Source organism: Octodon degus, unplaced genomic scaffold, assembly GCF_000260255.1.
Source record: "Octodon degus isolate 3935 unplaced genomic scaffold, OctDeg1.0 scaffold00079, whole genome shotgun sequence".
NCBI lineage: Eukaryota > Metazoa > Chordata > Mammalia > Rodentia > Octodontidae > Octodon > Octodon degus.
In genome coordinates this window covers 3,399,602-3,416,688 of record NW_004524655.1, presented here as the reverse complement: position 1 = coordinate 3,416,688, position 17,087 = coordinate 3,399,602, and the positions used below count along the sequence as shown (strand labels likewise).

General features: G+C 47.6%; 1 protein-coding gene across 1 annotated transcript in view; it reads left to right on the top strand.

The window, feature by feature from the left end:
- The window catches only part of Ksr2 (kinase suppressor of ras 2), a 435,854-nt gene that overhangs the window by 342,567 nt on the left and 76,200 nt on the right, over window positions 1–17,087 (top strand). Inside the window, exons 8-9 of the mRNA XM_004636227.1 lie at window positions 5,181–5,246; window positions 8,046–8,172. Of these exons, the coding sequence (XP_004636284.1) occupies window positions 5,181–5,246; window positions 8,046–8,172 (193 nt within the window). The remainder of the gene's footprint in view (window positions 1–5,180; window positions 5,247–8,045; window positions 8,173–17,087) is intronic.

Below are 17,087 nucleotides of genomic sequence, written 5' to 3'. Positions count from 1 at the left end.
TTTCAAGTAGGTGCTTTAGACCACTGAGCCATCTCTCCAGCCCCATACTGCTTTTAATAATCATGGAATCACAGTTGGGATTTCCTGACTCCACAGAACCAGAGCTGAAGATTCCAAGGCAAGTGGCTTGTTGATCCCAGGCTGCAACTTCAGAGGGATGGTAGAGTTGGGCAGGGAGGGCAGGCAACCAGGGCTGGGAACTCCAAAGCACAGATACCCTGTAGGCAACTGGCATCAGCACCCTGAGCAAGCCTCTGGGGCACATTCCCCCTCCAAGAGAGAGGAAGATGGCTATTCATTAGCCACCTCCCACCCATGGGTGGTTGTGAGTTCTGGGCTCTCCAGCCTCAAAAAAATTTTACCCCCCCCCAAAATCTCCCAGTAACAAGTCTTAAAGGTGTGCATAGAAAGCTGCTGTGTAAGCTCACACTAATTCCAGTAGCTACTGTAGCAGGGATGATAGTGCCTGCCACATCTTCAGCACCTACTGTGTGCCAAGGCTCTGTCCCCGGCACCTTACTTGCATCCTGTCATCTGTCTTCACTGCAGCCTGGTGACATACATGGTGTGATTGTTTCCACTTTGTGGAAGGAGCAAGAGAGGGTCAGATGAGGTCTTCAGCTTTGCCCAAGTTGTCACAGCCAGAAAGTGGTGGTGTCAGGGCTTGAACCTAGGCTTATCTGATATAGTCTGCTAACCCCATTCCCCCTTAGAAGGGAGCACTGTTTCCTGGAAGATTTGGGCTCCTAGACCTCTCCCGTGTGGGAAAATGAACGCATTCCTCTTAGGCAGCGATTCCCCAGGGCTGCTGGAAATTTCCTTTGCAGCTGCTTCCAGGATGGGACCCTTGGAGGGGGAGGCTTGGGAATCTGATGTCACAGCAGGTGGGCAACTGACACACTCCAAGCTAGCTACTCTTTCTTCCATGGGCAACTGAAAGGAAAAGTCTAATTTGGGAGCAATGGTAGGCACTTAAGCTAGAAAAATAACTCTGTAAGTGGGACACGGAGCCATGTGGTGCAGAACCCTGCTGTGGTCCCCCTTGCCCTCCTCCATGCGGTGTTTAGGTGCCTGGCATCTTGGCTATTTTGTGAGGTTTTTCTGCACAAACCAGGCTGTGTTTCTGGCCCCAGTGTTATCCTCTGAAGCCCCAGAGTGGAAGAAAGAGGAGCCCATGTGCCATACTCTTTAGCCAGAAGTGGAGGGCAACTTTTTCATGACTGCAGCAGAGAAACTCCAAGGGACCCAGGGGAGTAAAATGCTGGAGAGGAGGCCACAAAATGGGCAGAGGTTGTAGGAGGCCTGGACATCCTGTCCTGGCTTGGCAGTGGTCCAAAGGCGAAATTAAATTGCTTGTCCCTGCTTCTTGGCATCTGCAAGTCAACCTTCCAACTGAGCTTGTTGAAAAGACTCCTAGGTGGGGGTGCAGAATGGAAAAAAATTCTTTCTAGAAGCTTCCAGAGCAGAGTGCAGCTCTTCCAAGTGCAGACACTGCTTGGCCAGCTCTCATTTGGCTTCAGCAGATTCTCCAGCACTTCCCAGGCATCACCGTGACTGTGTCACCATCCTCAGGAATCCCCAGCGCTCCTCAGGACCCGTAGAACCAAACGCAGGTTCCTGATGTGGCTTTGGTTGCCCTGGCCCCTCCCCTTCCTTAGATTCCACCCCTTTGGCTTCCTTGACCTTCACCTTCTGAGCCCCGACCCACCAGGCTTGTTTTTGTCCTTCAACTTTTGTTTCAGAACTCAATTTCTGTCACCTATAGGAGAGGGCCTCCTAGGTGACACTTAGCCAGAGACTCCTCCCATCCCTCTAGCTCCCCATCTCATTGCCTAGCATTGCTCTGACACCCTCTACCCCACCTCCAATCTTTTGACTTACATGCTCCTGTTTCGATTCTCTCTCCATAAACACAGAGCTTCATTGGCCTGTTCACTGAATGTTCCCAGTGCCTGCACATTTGTTAAATGAATGCATGAATGAATGAATGGCTTGTTTTACATTCAGCAGAGCTCCATGTGAGAGTTGTAATAACAGTGGTTATCCCATGGAATCTGGGGCTTTCTCCATAGATCCAGGAGGCTGGTGGCCTTAGAAAGCAAGAGACTTAGACAGAGACACAGAGAGAGGCAGGCAGGCAGGCAGAGGGAGAGGGAGAGGGAGAGGGAGTGGGAGGGAGGGAGAGGAAGAGCAAGAGGGAGAGGGAGGGAGGGAGGGAGAGGGAGAGGGAGGGAGGGAGGGAGGGAGAAAGGGAAGGGGAGGGGAGGGGAGGGGAGGGCTACAAGAATTTAGCATTTTTATGACCCTGTTAAAGTCAGGCAACTACAGTGGGGAAAGCTAGGTTATATATTGGGATCATCTCAAAGAAGAGCATTTTGACTTGGATAGTTAAATCTACCTGGTACCCTCCTCTTTGCCCACACGGACCCCCCATGTAAAGCTAGATGAAGAGAAATGTGGGAGGCATCTAGCACAGTGCTTGGGACCTGCTGCTTACTGGCTATTTGACCTTGAGTGAGTTATCCAAGTTTGCTTGGCCTGGATTTCTCACTCTGTAAGATGAAGCAGCAATCATTGCTGCTTCCTACGGATATTTCTGAGGATACCATGAATTAGGCAAAGCACGCAGGATGTTCTCGTATGCTTGGTGAATACCACAGATGTACTAGCTCTTGTTCCTTTCGGGGTCCTTTTGGCTAATCACCAAGAGTGTTCATCTTCGTGGTTCTCAACCATCTTAGATTTTTCAGTGCCAAGAACCATCTCTTCTTTTTGAAGATTCCACCTCATCCTAAGTGAGCTTTTCCCAGCCCAACTCAATCATCTGTTCCACATAGCTATGACTTTGCCTATCTACATGTTGGCCTTATTACTTTTAAACATATTTTTGTTTTTAATAGACATGTGGCAATTGCATATATTGGTGGGGTATAGTGTGCTATTTCAATTCATGCATAAAACATGTAATGTTTGGATCCATGTAATTGGAATATCTATTGCTCTCATTTATTTAGTTAATAGTTTTTCTTAAACTTAGATAAGTGTATTTAAAGATGAAATCATGACCCATTATCATGAATGGGAAATCAGTATCACTTGTCATTCATCTAAGGTAACCTGGGGAAAATAGCTGTTCACATGGAGCGGCGTATCAATTTGGTTCCCATTGGACGATACCTTCCGTCCTCAGCTGGGACAGGGGATAGCATGTTTGGGAGAATTTCTAGGTACATTTGGGCCCCTCCTCCAATCCTCCATGCATCCCCTCTGCATTCTCAAGGGCCCCAAATCTGACTCTTCCATATCAGAGAGGAATCTAGGGCCATGAAAGACTGAACCCAAGAAAAATCAGGAAAATAGACACCCCAAAGCGATCATTGTGACAGGTGGTCTCCCATCTCAGCATGCATCAGGCTCCTCTTAGGGCTTGCTGAAGGGCAGCCTGCTCCTTCTCCAGCCTAGCCTCAGAGTTGCCGGTTCAGCAGTTCTGGGGTCTGGGCCCCTGTGTAGCTCCCAAAAGATGCTGATGTACCAGGGGACTCCTCTTTGAGAGCCATTCAAACTATTCTGTGGAAGAGACCTGTCAAATCCCCAAGAGGAAGGGGGCAGAAGGCAAACCTGAACTTCCCAAGTCTCTGCATAGTGTGTGTGACTTTTTACTGTACCCTAAACCCCCAGGCAGCCTGTGATCAGCCATCAGGCAGAGGTGCTAGCTCACAGAAGTTGGGCTGGTGAGCATAATAGCAGGAAGGGAATCAAAGGGCACCTGGATGAAGCACTTACAGCCTCTTCCACAGTGTGTGTCTATCTGGCTGACATAAAGCTCAGAAAGAAAATGACAAAGCCAGCTACAGGAATATAGGATTTTTATTACCCTCATGAATTCAGGTAACTAGGAGAAGAGAGAGTTGGTATCTTGGGCTTACCTAAATACAGGTGTTTTGCTTCTAAACTCTTCAACTCAATACCTCTTAGTATCTGTTAGTGATTTTATCTAGCTGAAAGTTCTCATTCTGTGTCCCCTACAGCTTGAGCCTCTATAATAAATGAGAGACCAGCTTTGGGACAACTGGTCCATGTGTACAGCAAGAACAAATCAGTTAATCTTACTTTTTCCCCCTTGAAAGTGGGAATGATACTAATTTTTAATGTTATGTTTTCATTTCTTAGTATTACAAAGATCATATGATATAACATTATGTAAAATGTGTAGTACAAGAGTGGACAAATGAGTCCCCCAGGAAATGTCCACATAGGCACTGTTGGTAATACAATTGTCACCCACTCTGGGATGATCCAGAATGGACCTTAGAGTGGGGGTGACAGAAGCTCTCTTGAGAGTCAATTTCAGGGTTGCCAAGGATATGCCTCTGCAGTAGTTGCCTCATCTCCTCTCACACTTGATATCCACAAGCACCCAGAAATTTTCAGACTGTTTGGGCATTTCATCCATCCAACTACCCATCCATCCATCCATCCATCCATCCATCCATCCATCCATCCATCCACTCTTCCATCCACCCATACAGTTCTCTATTCATCTATCTAGCCACCCACCAATCTTCTCACCCTTCCAATTACCTACTGTTCCATATATCCACCAACTCCATCTACCCCCTCACACATCTATTTATCTATTCATCCATGCATTCATCCATCAATGCATGCATGCATCCATCCACACTTCCAGCCATCCACACATCCATCCATATAGTTATCTGTCCATCTAGCCACCCACCAATATATTTATCCTTCCAATTACTTACTCTTCCATCTATATACCAACTACATCCATCTTCCCACTCATCCATCCATCCATCCATCCATCCATCTATCAAAGCAACCATTAAACCACTCTTTCCTCTATGTCCCAACTCACCCAACTACCTACTCATTCATCCATCCACCTAGCCACTCATCTACCATGCTTTCCTATAGCTATATCCATTTGTCCATCCATCCATATACCTACACTTCCATCTATATACCACTCTACCCATCTGCCCACCCATCCATAATACTTCTCCTTACCCACTCATCCTCTATGGTTCCACTTATATCCTTCCTTCCTTCTGTTCATCCTTCCATTCTTCTATTCCTCTATGTATCCATCCATGCATCCATCTCTCTATTCATGTAGCCATCTATCCATCTTTTTCTCTCCTTCTTTTATCCCTCAGGTTAAAGTGCCACAACAAATGCACCAAAGAAGCCCCACCCTGCCATCTCCTGATCATCCACCGAGGAGGTAAGTATTTAACACTTGCTCCCCAGTGGTGGGTTTGGGGTGAGGACTCCTACTGACCATCCAAGATGTTGTCCATCCCACCCGGCATGGCTCTGGGTACCTCCTTGCTCTCGTATACTTATCCACTTCCTTTCTTTCACCCTCATGTCTTCTTCCTGGCTTCTGTCCTCCTTATTTGTCTGTGTGCTTGTCCTTGAAAACCCTTGCTTTTATATTGGTCCATATTTTTAGCCCCCAGGTTCAGCCCTTATCCTCTCATTCTTGTCTCTTCTCTTAACTTCTACCTCTTCTATTTCCCTCAATGCCATTGCTTTTTCTCCACTCATAAGAAGGGTGCTGGCTGAGTGTTTTTCCATTGTGTGCTCTCTAGAATCAGTCAGCTGGCTTTCCAGAAGTTGCCTTGGGGAAGGATCTGGCTCATGCCTGTTGGTTTGGGCCATCTGTATTCTACCTTTGGGGGCTCTAAGAATGTTTGGGCTAACCCAATCAGGCAGGGAGTTTATTCTTAGCCTTTCACAATATAAAAGCAAGACCCATTTATCTGGAAGGAATGACTTGTCTATGCCTGCCAAGGACCAAATAGGAAGCAAGCTTATAGTCCACTTTTCCAAATAATTCCTCTGACCATTGACCTGTGGAGTATTTGCCTCCAGTCTCTCTTATGCATTTTGCAGTTCACCCCTGGGGGATGCTCTAGGCTTGTGCTGTCTTCAGTTACTGACTATATCTACTGCTTAACTCTAGATTAATGAAAACTAAACAAAACTACAAATTAAAATTACTTGGTCACGCATCATGGCTCGGTAGCCACATGTGTCTGCCATAGTGTAGTGAATAGTACAGGTACAGAGCATTTTTATTCACTGCAGGCTGGACACTGGTCATCATGTCCAGGCTCTTACTACTCAAAGCATAATCCTTGAACCAGCCACACTGTGATCTCCTAGGAGTATGTTAGAAATGTCCAACTTCAGGCCCTGCCCCAGGCCTACAAATCCAAAATCTGCATTTTTAACAGAATCTAGATTTCCATGTACCTTAGAGTTGCAAAATGCTGCTCAAGAACAGAAGTTGCAGAGAAACTCAGATGCCTCCCAGGGACGGCAAGTATCCTAAAGGGGAATAGTTGGACAGAGAGAGCCAGGTGCCATCTCGAGAGATTGACCACTCCAGCGGCCATGCGGACCTGTATCCTCAGGTGCTCTGACATTTCAAACAAAAGTCCAAATACAGTTTCCTGAACCAGATGCTTATTTTATTAGCAACTTGTTAGATATTATAAAGTCTTTCTGGCCACCTACCTGCCACTTCCCATCTGTTGGGCAGAAAGCAACTTTAGGACACAGCAACGTGCCAGTGCAAGTCCCACCCTTCATTCTCTGTTCTCCATCTCTCCTGGCCCTGGCTAGTGCTTGCTCAGGGGAGTCACTCAAGTTTAGAATGAGCCCAAGGGAAATGTAAAGAAGGAGGCAATTGCTGCAGAAAGCAGCGCCGAAACCAGAGGGCAGTGGGTTTGTGATGACTTTTGTACTGCTGATCACCAGGAAGAGAGAAATTCAAGACAAGGCTTTACTTCTCTTCTCCTGCCCCTGCCCACCCCACAGCCTTAATTAAGAACCATCTGTTCCCTAAGAAACTGGATACACTTGATGAGGCTATTTTGAAACCTGGGTCTGGTTGCATCTGAGCCATACCTCTGGATGGGTCAGCTTCCTTGGGGAATTCGCCTCCCACTGAGTTCCTCCCCTTAGTAGGTGCTACCAGAGGCCAGCTCCTTTGCGGAGGCAAGACCCAGCCTGCTGGCAGGTGACCTGTGCTCAGAGGCTGGTATTTGGAGGAGGGTTCCCTCCTACCCACCTTCGAGGTCATGCTCCTTGTGCTCCAACACCGCAGGTGTCGGTACAGGCCAAGCAAGCTGAACTTTCCAGAAGCCTTCCAGCCTCTTGCTTTTTCCCCCTTGTTGATGAAAAGTTGAAAATAGAGTCAGTTTCCATGGCAATGGCAGCTCAGGCTAAGCAGAGAAATTAAATCCCTGGGTCAGTCCAAAGCTTTAACTTCTCAGCCAATCCCTCCCTCTCATCTCCACAATAAAAAACAACTAACAAGAACCAGTACCAAGCATGGGACTTGAATTTGAGCTTCTCGCTACTGTCCCTCACCATACTCTGTGTTAGTAATAGAAACGCTGGAGGGGAAAGAGGATTGGGTTTGGGCTGAGATCAGCAGGCATTTATTTAGCACCACTATGTGCCCAGCTCCCTATGAGACTTCTACGTATGACATCGAGGGTCAGGGTGGAAAAGTAGAGTCTTTCTCTCAGGGACCCGTGCTTGATTAGAACAAACGATGTTTCAGTGTGCAACAGGTTGAGAAACCCCATAAGGAACAAAAGGTGATCCTAATCCAAAAGGTGATCTGCAGGCGGGTAGGATGGGCAGGTGGCCATCATGACCTAGTTCACTAACCCTAGGCCCCGAGAAATCAGGACCCTCTTGTATTTTAAATGGGGCTCAGCTCAAAAATGAATGGCAATATGAAGCAATAGTGGCATTGAAACAAAACGAAACCCTGATAGCTTTTGTTCTCCTACTGTGATTTTTATTGACAAAGGTCATATACTAACAGTGTAAAATGTTTAGAGATCACAGAGAACAGCCAGAGCCCACTACGGTGGTGGGGTGATGGTTGCCCTAGTGTCAGGTCCAGGACCTCAAGGCAGAATCTGAGCTCTGCGCTCCTGGCATGGTCAAAGCCAAAATGATACTGAAGTTCTCATATCTCTGTCTTTTCCCCCTACGGACCCAGCAAGGTTAGTCCGGACGGAGTCAGTCCCGTGCGACATCAACAACCCTGTACGGAAGCCGCCCCGGTATTCAGACCTGCACATCAGCCAGACGCTCCCCAAAACCAACAAAATCAACAAGGTGAGACTGAGCTTCTGCTGGGGCGGGGCCTGTGGGGCTGGCAAGGTCAGGTGCTGGGCCGGAGCAGGAAAGGACAGATCTGGAAGTGCAGTTTGCTTTGTGTAAGCTGGGGACGGGGCATCGAGCAATCAGTGGAGAGGTACGCGTGCCAGGCATCTGTCTGATTTAAAGCAAGAGCACCGAGAAATGAGAATGAATGAGTGTGTGGAGGAGGAAAGCATGAGAGCTGAGCAGAGATGCCAAAAGGGAGTTTCCTTGGCGGGCCAGACCCTGCCTGCTCTGCTCCGTGAGATGTTTCCCATCTGCCCAATCGCTCTGCAGATGGTGCTCGGCTTTCTGAACATCTGTGAGCTAAAGGTTGGGGGATCTATTTCTCAGCTCCTGCCGGAGACTGGATGGACACAAAGATGGATAACTTTGGGGACCTTCATCTCTGAGCCACAGCCAGTTTGGTTGGTCATTCTTTGGGCTGGTGGCCAGTCGCAGGCTCTGGAACATCCTTCTTTCCAGTGTGATTTACACACCTTTTGTTCGGTCTGTTGATGAGGCTACAGCAAAACTGTCCCTCGGGTGCTTCCAGACCCACACAGCAAGAGGAAGATGGTGCCCTGAGGTCTCCGTGCATTGTGTTGAAGGTGGATGAAGTATGATCAGCCAAAGATGGGGGAGGTCGCCAATCTACGTGCATGTCCCCAAGGGTTGTCATGATGACTGCTGACCCCTCCTTGGCAAGCAAAGCCTGGCTTCTCTGAATAGGGTAGATCAGGGCTGCTCCCTCCTCAGTCTGTTCTCCACAAGGCAGCCAGGATGAATCTTAATGGATAGAACTGGAATACCATCACTCCTCCACTTAAAATCCATCCAGCAACTTTCTCTGGTTTTTAGAAAATAAATTGGGTCCTTTACCACAGCTCACAAGACCATGCATAGTTTGGTCTCTTCTTCTTTCTCTGGCTTCCTCTTCTGGCCTCCCATCAAAGTCTGCGTGCTCTTGTGCTACCATGACACTTTTTGCCATGAGATCTCGCTAGACACCAGCTGGGTCCTTGTTTGGTCTCTGGAGCCAGAAAAACCAGCCTTGGCTTCTTTTGCTTACTGGCTGTGAAACTTCTGATGAGTAATTCAACCTGTCTGAACTTCAGTCTTCTTAGAGTGAAATGGGGTGTTCTAGTTATCTTCTGCTGCACAGCAAGCTACCCCAAACTTAGCAGTGTTCAACAACCACTCCTGTCCTTTGTTTACAGCATCTGTTTCTTAGAGGTTGGGACAGAGCCTAGGAGAGATGGATTCCTTGGCTCTGTGATGTCCAGGAGTCCAGGGGGAAACTCTTCCAGTCGGCAGTGAGAGTCATCCTCATGGTTCTATTTTCTGTTTTATTGTTTATTTGTGGGGACAAGGGTGCAATACCGGGGTTGGAACCCAGGTCCTCAGGCATGCTAGACAAGTGCTCTACCATTGAGCGACACCCTTGGCCTTATAGCCATGTACAGCCCAGACTGACACATGATGTCCCCATGCCAAGGGGGCAGCCCACCACCTTTTTAATGAATCAAAGTTAATTGATGAAAGCCACCCCCAGGCTGCGTGCTGCTTTTGTTCTGCGGCAACAGCAAGGTGGAGCAGTTACAAGAGGGATGATCTGGCCTGCCAGGCCTGCAATGCCGGCCATCAGGTTGTTTACAGCAAGAGTCTGCCTACCCAGGACTGGAGGTACTGCTCCTTACATGCCTGGTGCATAGGCTGGGTGAGTCCAAGTCTGGGTTCGGCAGAAAGGACAGCCAGCACGCTGCACGGTACGTTCCTGGTGGCCCAGGCTTACTCACACTACAGCTATTTCCGTGTAGCTGGGCTTGTAGCACCTCACAGCTCAAGGAACCATCAAGTTAGCACATGAGGTGGGATCCCTGCTGCAGAGCTTTACTGATAGGAGCGTGCTCCAGCCTGCTCAGGTTCAGGGAGGAAGAGACAGAGCCTGAAAGTCTGAATAAGAGGAGCCCAAGAGGCTGCGGATTTGAGTCCACTTTTTTCTGTGGCATCCCAGGTGAGCAATAAGGGTGTCAACCTCCAAGCCATGGAGGTAAAATTAAATCATCTACATTTAAAAACAGTGTAAGTCCTAGCAGCTAGTAAGTGCCCAGGAAATTCTAGCTGGTTTCATTAGTTAATGTCTTGGGGCCTTTGATCAAAATGTCACACTGAGTTCCTTTTCGCTTTGCTATTTACAAAAGATATTGGTCTCAGGCCTGGAGAGGCAGCTGAGTAAAAGAGTGCTTGCCTAGCACATGAGAGGCCCTGGGTCCCATCCCCAGTGCTGCAAATAAATAAGTGAAACAAAAAAAGGAAAAGATGCAGATTCCTGGAAGAGGGGCTCCTTCCTGGGAGGGCTAAGGATGCTCAGGTAATGAGGCTCCTGGGAAGTACCTATGTCTTGTGCGCCATCCTTTCTTCTGACATCCGGGGGGGGGGGGCAAGAGCTTTGTAGAGCCACCTCAAGACCTTTTCCTCTAGCTTTTCATGCACTGGAGCCCCTTGGTGTCAGATGGGACAGAAATGCAGATAGGGTGGATCAGTGACCGTGACATTGTTCTGCTTGTCTGCCAGCCGGAGAATTTGATCAGGGAAATAAATTAACCTCTATTTAGAAGGCAGCTTTGACGTGAAGGTGGACAGGGTCTATCATCAAGTTGGGTTATTTTTTCCCTCTTTCTCGTCTCACTGGCTTTGTGCAGATTCTTCTTGTCAGGCAATGATGTGGTTAGTGCAATAGATTTCTAAACCAATTTGGTCTGAAGATTTCCTTTCGTTGCGCTATGTTTGTTTTTCTGTCTGGCTCCACCCATCCGGGTTCACAGTGGCCTTGCTTCTGCTCCTGGCATGGTAGCTGGCATGTTGATTTTGGGGTCAGGAGGGCTGTGCTTGCCACTCAGGTCTTGCTTGCTGTGTGACTGTGGGCAAGCATTTCATGCTCTGCCTGCCTTAGTTTTTCCCTCTGTAAAGTGGGCTGAGTAACAAGAGTGTTGTTGGTTGTAGAAAGGATTGGATGTATGATATGCATAAAGGATTTGGTCCAGCACTGGGTATTCAGCACTTGCCAGGAACTTGGTGATGAAGCAAAAAGAAGGAGGGAGAGAGAACAGAAACAAGAAGGAATAGGAGGAACAAAGAGGAGGAGAGAAAAGGGTGGGAAAGAGAGGAAGAAATAGAAGAGGGAGAGAGAAAGAGAAGAAAGAATAGGAAACAGGGAAAAAAGATGGTGAGAAAAAGAAAGAGGGAGACAAGGAGGTAAGAAGGGTGGGTGAAGTGGAGGAAATAGATGGCAAAAGATGGAGGATCAAAGGGAGAGTAAGGAACAGAGCAAAGGGAGGAATGCAGAGAAGCAGCAGCGGTAGCCCCTGCATCTCCCAGGGGACCTATCTACAGCCCTTGACCCTCCACATGCTAGACATCAGAAGAGCCATCCGCAGAGGCAGCCGAGGCAGGCTGACGTCCTGCCTGCTGTGGGCATGCTGTCTGAGGTCCTACCTGCAGTGGGCGCGCTCTCTGAGGTCCTGCCTGCTGTGGGTGCACTGTCTGAAGCAGCTGCATGCTGGCTGGCTGATGTCGGCTGGGAGGAGCAGGGATCCACCTCAGCAACTCAGCAGAACGAGTTGTCTACTGTAAGGATGGGCATGGGGCAGATAGCGGAAGGGAGGTCACCTCCCGGGAGCTGGGCCTCCTGACACGAGCTATGGCAGATGGCCTGGAGCCAGGAGGCTCCTATGTCCCTAGTAAAAGGATGGATCATTGCTCAGTCTTCCATTGTGACAATGAGTGACATTCTTTGGGGTTCAGCCCTGCCCCATCACTGTTGCCAGGGTTCCTCCTCTCTACCCTCATCTTTTCACTGGGTCCTTGATTCCTCCTCCATGGAGTGCCTTCTCCTCATGAGCTACAGCTGATGTGTATTCTGCTGATTTATGGAGTCTTTGTTCTCTTTCAGTCTTGCTCTACCCAGGCTTTGCTCCTAGTGCTTTTTTTTTTTTTTCTTTCCAGTCATTATTGACCCTGTTCACCATTTCATCCCACATCACAGGTTACTGACCAGTTATCACTACAGTCCTCTGTTGGAGAAGGTTGTAGGTGAGAAGGCAAGGACAGTTTCCATAGGAAATATCCATGAGAAAGCAGTTCTGGGCACCCTCATATCCAAATCAGTGTTCCCTGGGGTGCAGCAAGCGCCTGAAGAGACCTGAGTCCCACAGGCAAATGTGAGTGTCTTATTATTTGGCAGAACCTTGGATTTCTGCCTTAGACTGGTTGTTGGGATCTGGACCCATAGCTCCAGCAAACCAATCTATTCCTCAGCATCCCCACCCAAAACAATGAAATAAAGGTGATGACTTGAGTGGTCTCTAAGGTTTGTTTCCATCTCTTATCTCTGTTCAGAAATAGCAGTTGTGGAACAATGAGATAGTGCAGTGGACTAAGCACCACTTAGGCAAGTACAGGGATTGGGAGTCATTCCCCAGCACCACATGTGGCGCCAGCCCCACCCCTACGCATGCTGAGCCGACCACAGAGACTAGGCATGATGACACATTTCTATAATCCCAGCGCTGGGGAGGCTGAAAACAGGAGGATTACTCCTATGAGGCCAAGCTGCATAGTGAGACCTTGTACCAAATACATAAAATAAAAATTAAAAAAAAAGAAAGAAATAGCAGTCATACCATTGGCCTTCCTGTAGAGTTCAAATTTACCTCTACTGGGACCTCTATCTGCTGGTCTGACTGGGATAGAGACCTGGTCTATCTGCAGAAGGAATGTCCCCTCCTATTGGAACAATTCTGCTGGAAATGGGCATCATGCACGTTAAGGAGTCTGTTTATTCTTATCACCCCTGAGCCACGGACAGGATAAAGACCCAATTCCTGTCCTCCACAGATAAAGCCAACCCCTTCCTCAGTAAAGACAACTGACCAACTCATTCATTCATTTATTCACATTTATTAACCCTCCCCAAGGTTAATAAAGAATTCTTCAAATTCTGAGATAAATGACACAGTCCAGTGGGAGGAAATAGATCTTCTTCTTCCCTCATTTTCTCCATGCCTCCAAACCTTCTTTCTCTCATTTCATTCTTTTTTCCTTCATCCAGCACACATTTAATTGCGGGCCCACTGCATGCCTTGTACTCTGCTAAGTGCTGAGAATTCTGAGATGAGTGTAACCTGGCCCTGGTCCCTAGGAGCCTCTATGCTAGAGGAGGAGACAGAGGTGAGAGGTGGCTCTGGAGAAGCAGAGGGGGAGCTAGGGTAGCCACAGTGGGCACCACCTCAGGTGGGAGGGGGAGGGGCGGGCCAGCTTCTCAGGGGAGGCCCAATCTGAGCTGCATTTGGGACAAAGAAGAGCTGGAATATGACGGGGCTAGCAGACCTGCCAAGGAGAGATGACACTGTGTCCTCAGCCTGGAAGATGTGGAAGGGGCTGGTTTGTGCTAGGACCCTAGGGCCACTATACATGACTTCAGCAGATCTCTCCTGGAAGCAAGGGAGTGGTGAAAGAGGAGTAGGTGATGTCAGCCCAGCTCCAACCTAAGTCGTAGACCAATATTTGAAACATCCACCATCATTTGAAAAGGCCTACACACCAATCCCTGCCCACAGAGCCAACGTTCAGCACAAGTCTTTCTGGCTTTCTAACTTAGATAATGAGCAGCTAAACAGGGCATCTGTGGACATTTAAAATCTGTGAGTCTGTGAGTGGAAGAAATTCAAAGAGCAGAGGTTTAGGGCACTTTGATAACCCACTGTCAGGTCCCTATTCCCTTGAATGACCCTCCCAGCCTCTGACTTCTGTGAAAAACCTCCCATGCCCCACCAGCCTGAGTGAAAGCCTCTCTCCATGCCATGTCCAAGCACATAAATCTCAGCCCCACTGGTGCCTGACATGTTATTCCACTAACATATCTGTGTATCATGGAAATGTAATTACCTTCAGACAAATTAGGGCAGAGAGAGAAGGCTGGCTTCCTGGTCTCCTTCTGTGACACTAGGTCAGAGTTACCTCCAAGGTGGTCTTGCCTGGCAGGTGGCTACGGTGATCTATAGAACACCCTTGTTTGTGACAGTAAAACTACGGCCAAATGCTTAGGTATCCCCTGCCTTCTTCTGAGACTCAAACTTAGCTCTCTCTTACCAGGCTAGAGGTCACACTGGGAAGGACCAAGATTCTAAGGAAAATTCCACAGCCTGGAAGGACTGAGGTACAGGGGACACCTGTGTACTTCTCACCACTCAAGCACAGCCAAACCTCCACTCCCAGAATCCCTATTTCTCTATCCAGGGCTCACACCTCACTTGCAAGTTTGTAGCTAGGATCAAGTGAACTAACAAAAAGACGTCACTGCTTCTAGGAAGATGGTGTAGGTATGTTTTCCCCCTACCAAGTACAACTGAAAGCCCTTGACATCGTGTATAAAATAAACATAAGAGGAGAGAAGACCAGCGAGGGACCCAAGGAACAACACACTGCTGAGGTCCCTGAGGTTTATTTTGTCTTCATAGATCCAAGACTGGGAACTGGAGAGGCTAGCAGTGGATCCCATGGGGTAAGAGACAAACTCACAGACCCAGAACCAAGCTGAGTAAAACATATCCTGTACATGGATAACGTCGAGTCTCACCACTCTTATTCAGCTGAGTGCTGGAACTTCTAGCCAGCCCAACAGGGCCAGGAAATAAAAAGGCATACAGGTTGGAAAAAGAGAAGCAAAGCCATCCTCAGGAAATCACCTGCTGTCTACATTAGTATATGTGGAAATTCCCAAAGAATAGCAACAAAACAAAATGAAAATCCTCCTACCACGACTAACTGAACAGGATAGGAGGAGGCCAATGTGTGGAAGTCACTTGTATTTCTCTACACTGCCAGTTAACATATGGAAACCTAAATTTATAATGTGCCATTTACAGTTGCTCAACAGAATGGAAATAGTAAATTTAATAAAATATTTATAGGACTTTGATATTGAAAACTATGAAGCACAGTGAATGGAAACAAAGAGACACACTATAGTAAGTTGAGCTGTATCTTCTACAGAGATGTGCTTGAAATCCTAATGCCCAGGACCCGCTAATGTGGCCTTCTTTGGTAAAGGGGTCTGTATAGATATGATCAAATTCAGATGCGGTCGTGCTGGAGCGGGGTGTTCCCTTAATCCAGTATGGCTTTTATCCTTAGAAGAAGACAGAAGACACAGGCGAGCCCATGGGACGGCAAAGGCAGAGGTTGGATTGGGGTAGCTGCCTGCCGAACGATGCCACAGATGGCTGGCTCAGCCAGCAAGGGGCAAGGAAGGATTCCATGGAAAGTTTCAGGAATCAAGTGGGCTAAGGCCCTGGTTTCAGACTTGGCCTCCAGAACTATAAGCAAATAAATTTGTATTTCTAAAAGCTACTATCTTGGGGGCATACAAGGTAATATGCATACTATATTAATGGACTGTGCGATTCTAGATAGTTAAGAAGTCAGTTCTCCTTATAATTGATAGATAGGTTCAGCCCAAAGCCTATTTAATCCCAGTCAGATTAATACAAGATCATTCTAGCTGGGCACAGGTTCAGCCACTCAAGAAGCAGGAAGGCCACAAGTTTAAGCACAGTTTGGGGAGTTTAGCAACTTAGCAAGACCTTGGATCAAAATAAGTAATGAAAAAGGGTAAGGACATAGCTCAATATGAAGGCCCTGGGTTAATCCCCAGTATCACCAATAAAAATAAAAATCAAAAGCATTTTTAAAGTTATATAAGGCTGGATATGATGGCACATGCCTGCAATCCCAGCACTCGGGAGGCTGAGGCAGGCAGATCACTGCGAGTTTGAGGCCATCTTGGGCTACAAAGTGAATGCAAGGCCAGTCTGAACAGTATACAAGGAGAAAAAATAATAACAATAGCCTAAAAGTCTTGGGGAAAAAAGGTGAATGAAAAAATGTCTTCCCAATTTTAAGACTTATACAGTCATAGTAATATAAACCAAAAAGAATATACAGATGGTTAGTAAGTACATGAAAAGGTATGCAGGGTCATTAGACATTAGAGAAATGCAAATTAAAACCACAATGAGATACTACTCTACTTGTATCAGAATGAAAAACAGAGACAACTCCAAACACTGGCGGAGATGCAGGGAAAAATCAAACCCTCGCGTACACCTGGAGTAAAATGATGCAGTCACTCTGGAAAAGAATGTTTGCATTTTCTTTAAGGACTAAATGCCACTGCCATATTACTCAGAAATTGTATTCCTGGGAACTTATCCCAGAGAAATAAAGTCATATCTTCACATGAAATCTGTACTCAAGGGGCCGGGGAGATGGCTCAGTAGAATAAGCGCTTCCCTGGCAAGCGCAAGGGCCTGAGTTCAATCCCCGGTTCTGCTAATAAAAAATAAATAAAATAAAATGTACTCAAATGTTTAACAGCAACTCTATCCACAATAGCCAAAGACCAGGAAGCAGTTTAGATGTCCCTCAGTGGGTGCGCCATGGCCCATCCACGCTGTGGGATGCTGCTCGGCTGTCAGTGTCGACGGAGGTGCGTTCCAGAGCTGCAGGAGGATCTTTGCCTCTCTCCCAGCTTCTGGTGGCTTCTGCAGTCCAGGCTAGCTTGGTGCTGTGTGGTTTCCTCGGTCTAGTGGTCTGTGTCACCTGATTCAAGGCCTGCCATAATCCAGATGACCTGCAAAGATTTCCCTTCCAAACAGCACGGGACTCTGAACTTGTAGGTGGTGTGTCTCTGGGAAGGATGCTGTTCTACCACCTCCCGTGCTCCTAAGCCCACCCCGCCTTGGTTGTTCTGAAGATGCACCAGTTTCCAACTTCATCCTTGCTCCGGAGCTGATCCAGGGGCAAGGAGAGAGGACGCAGATTCCAAC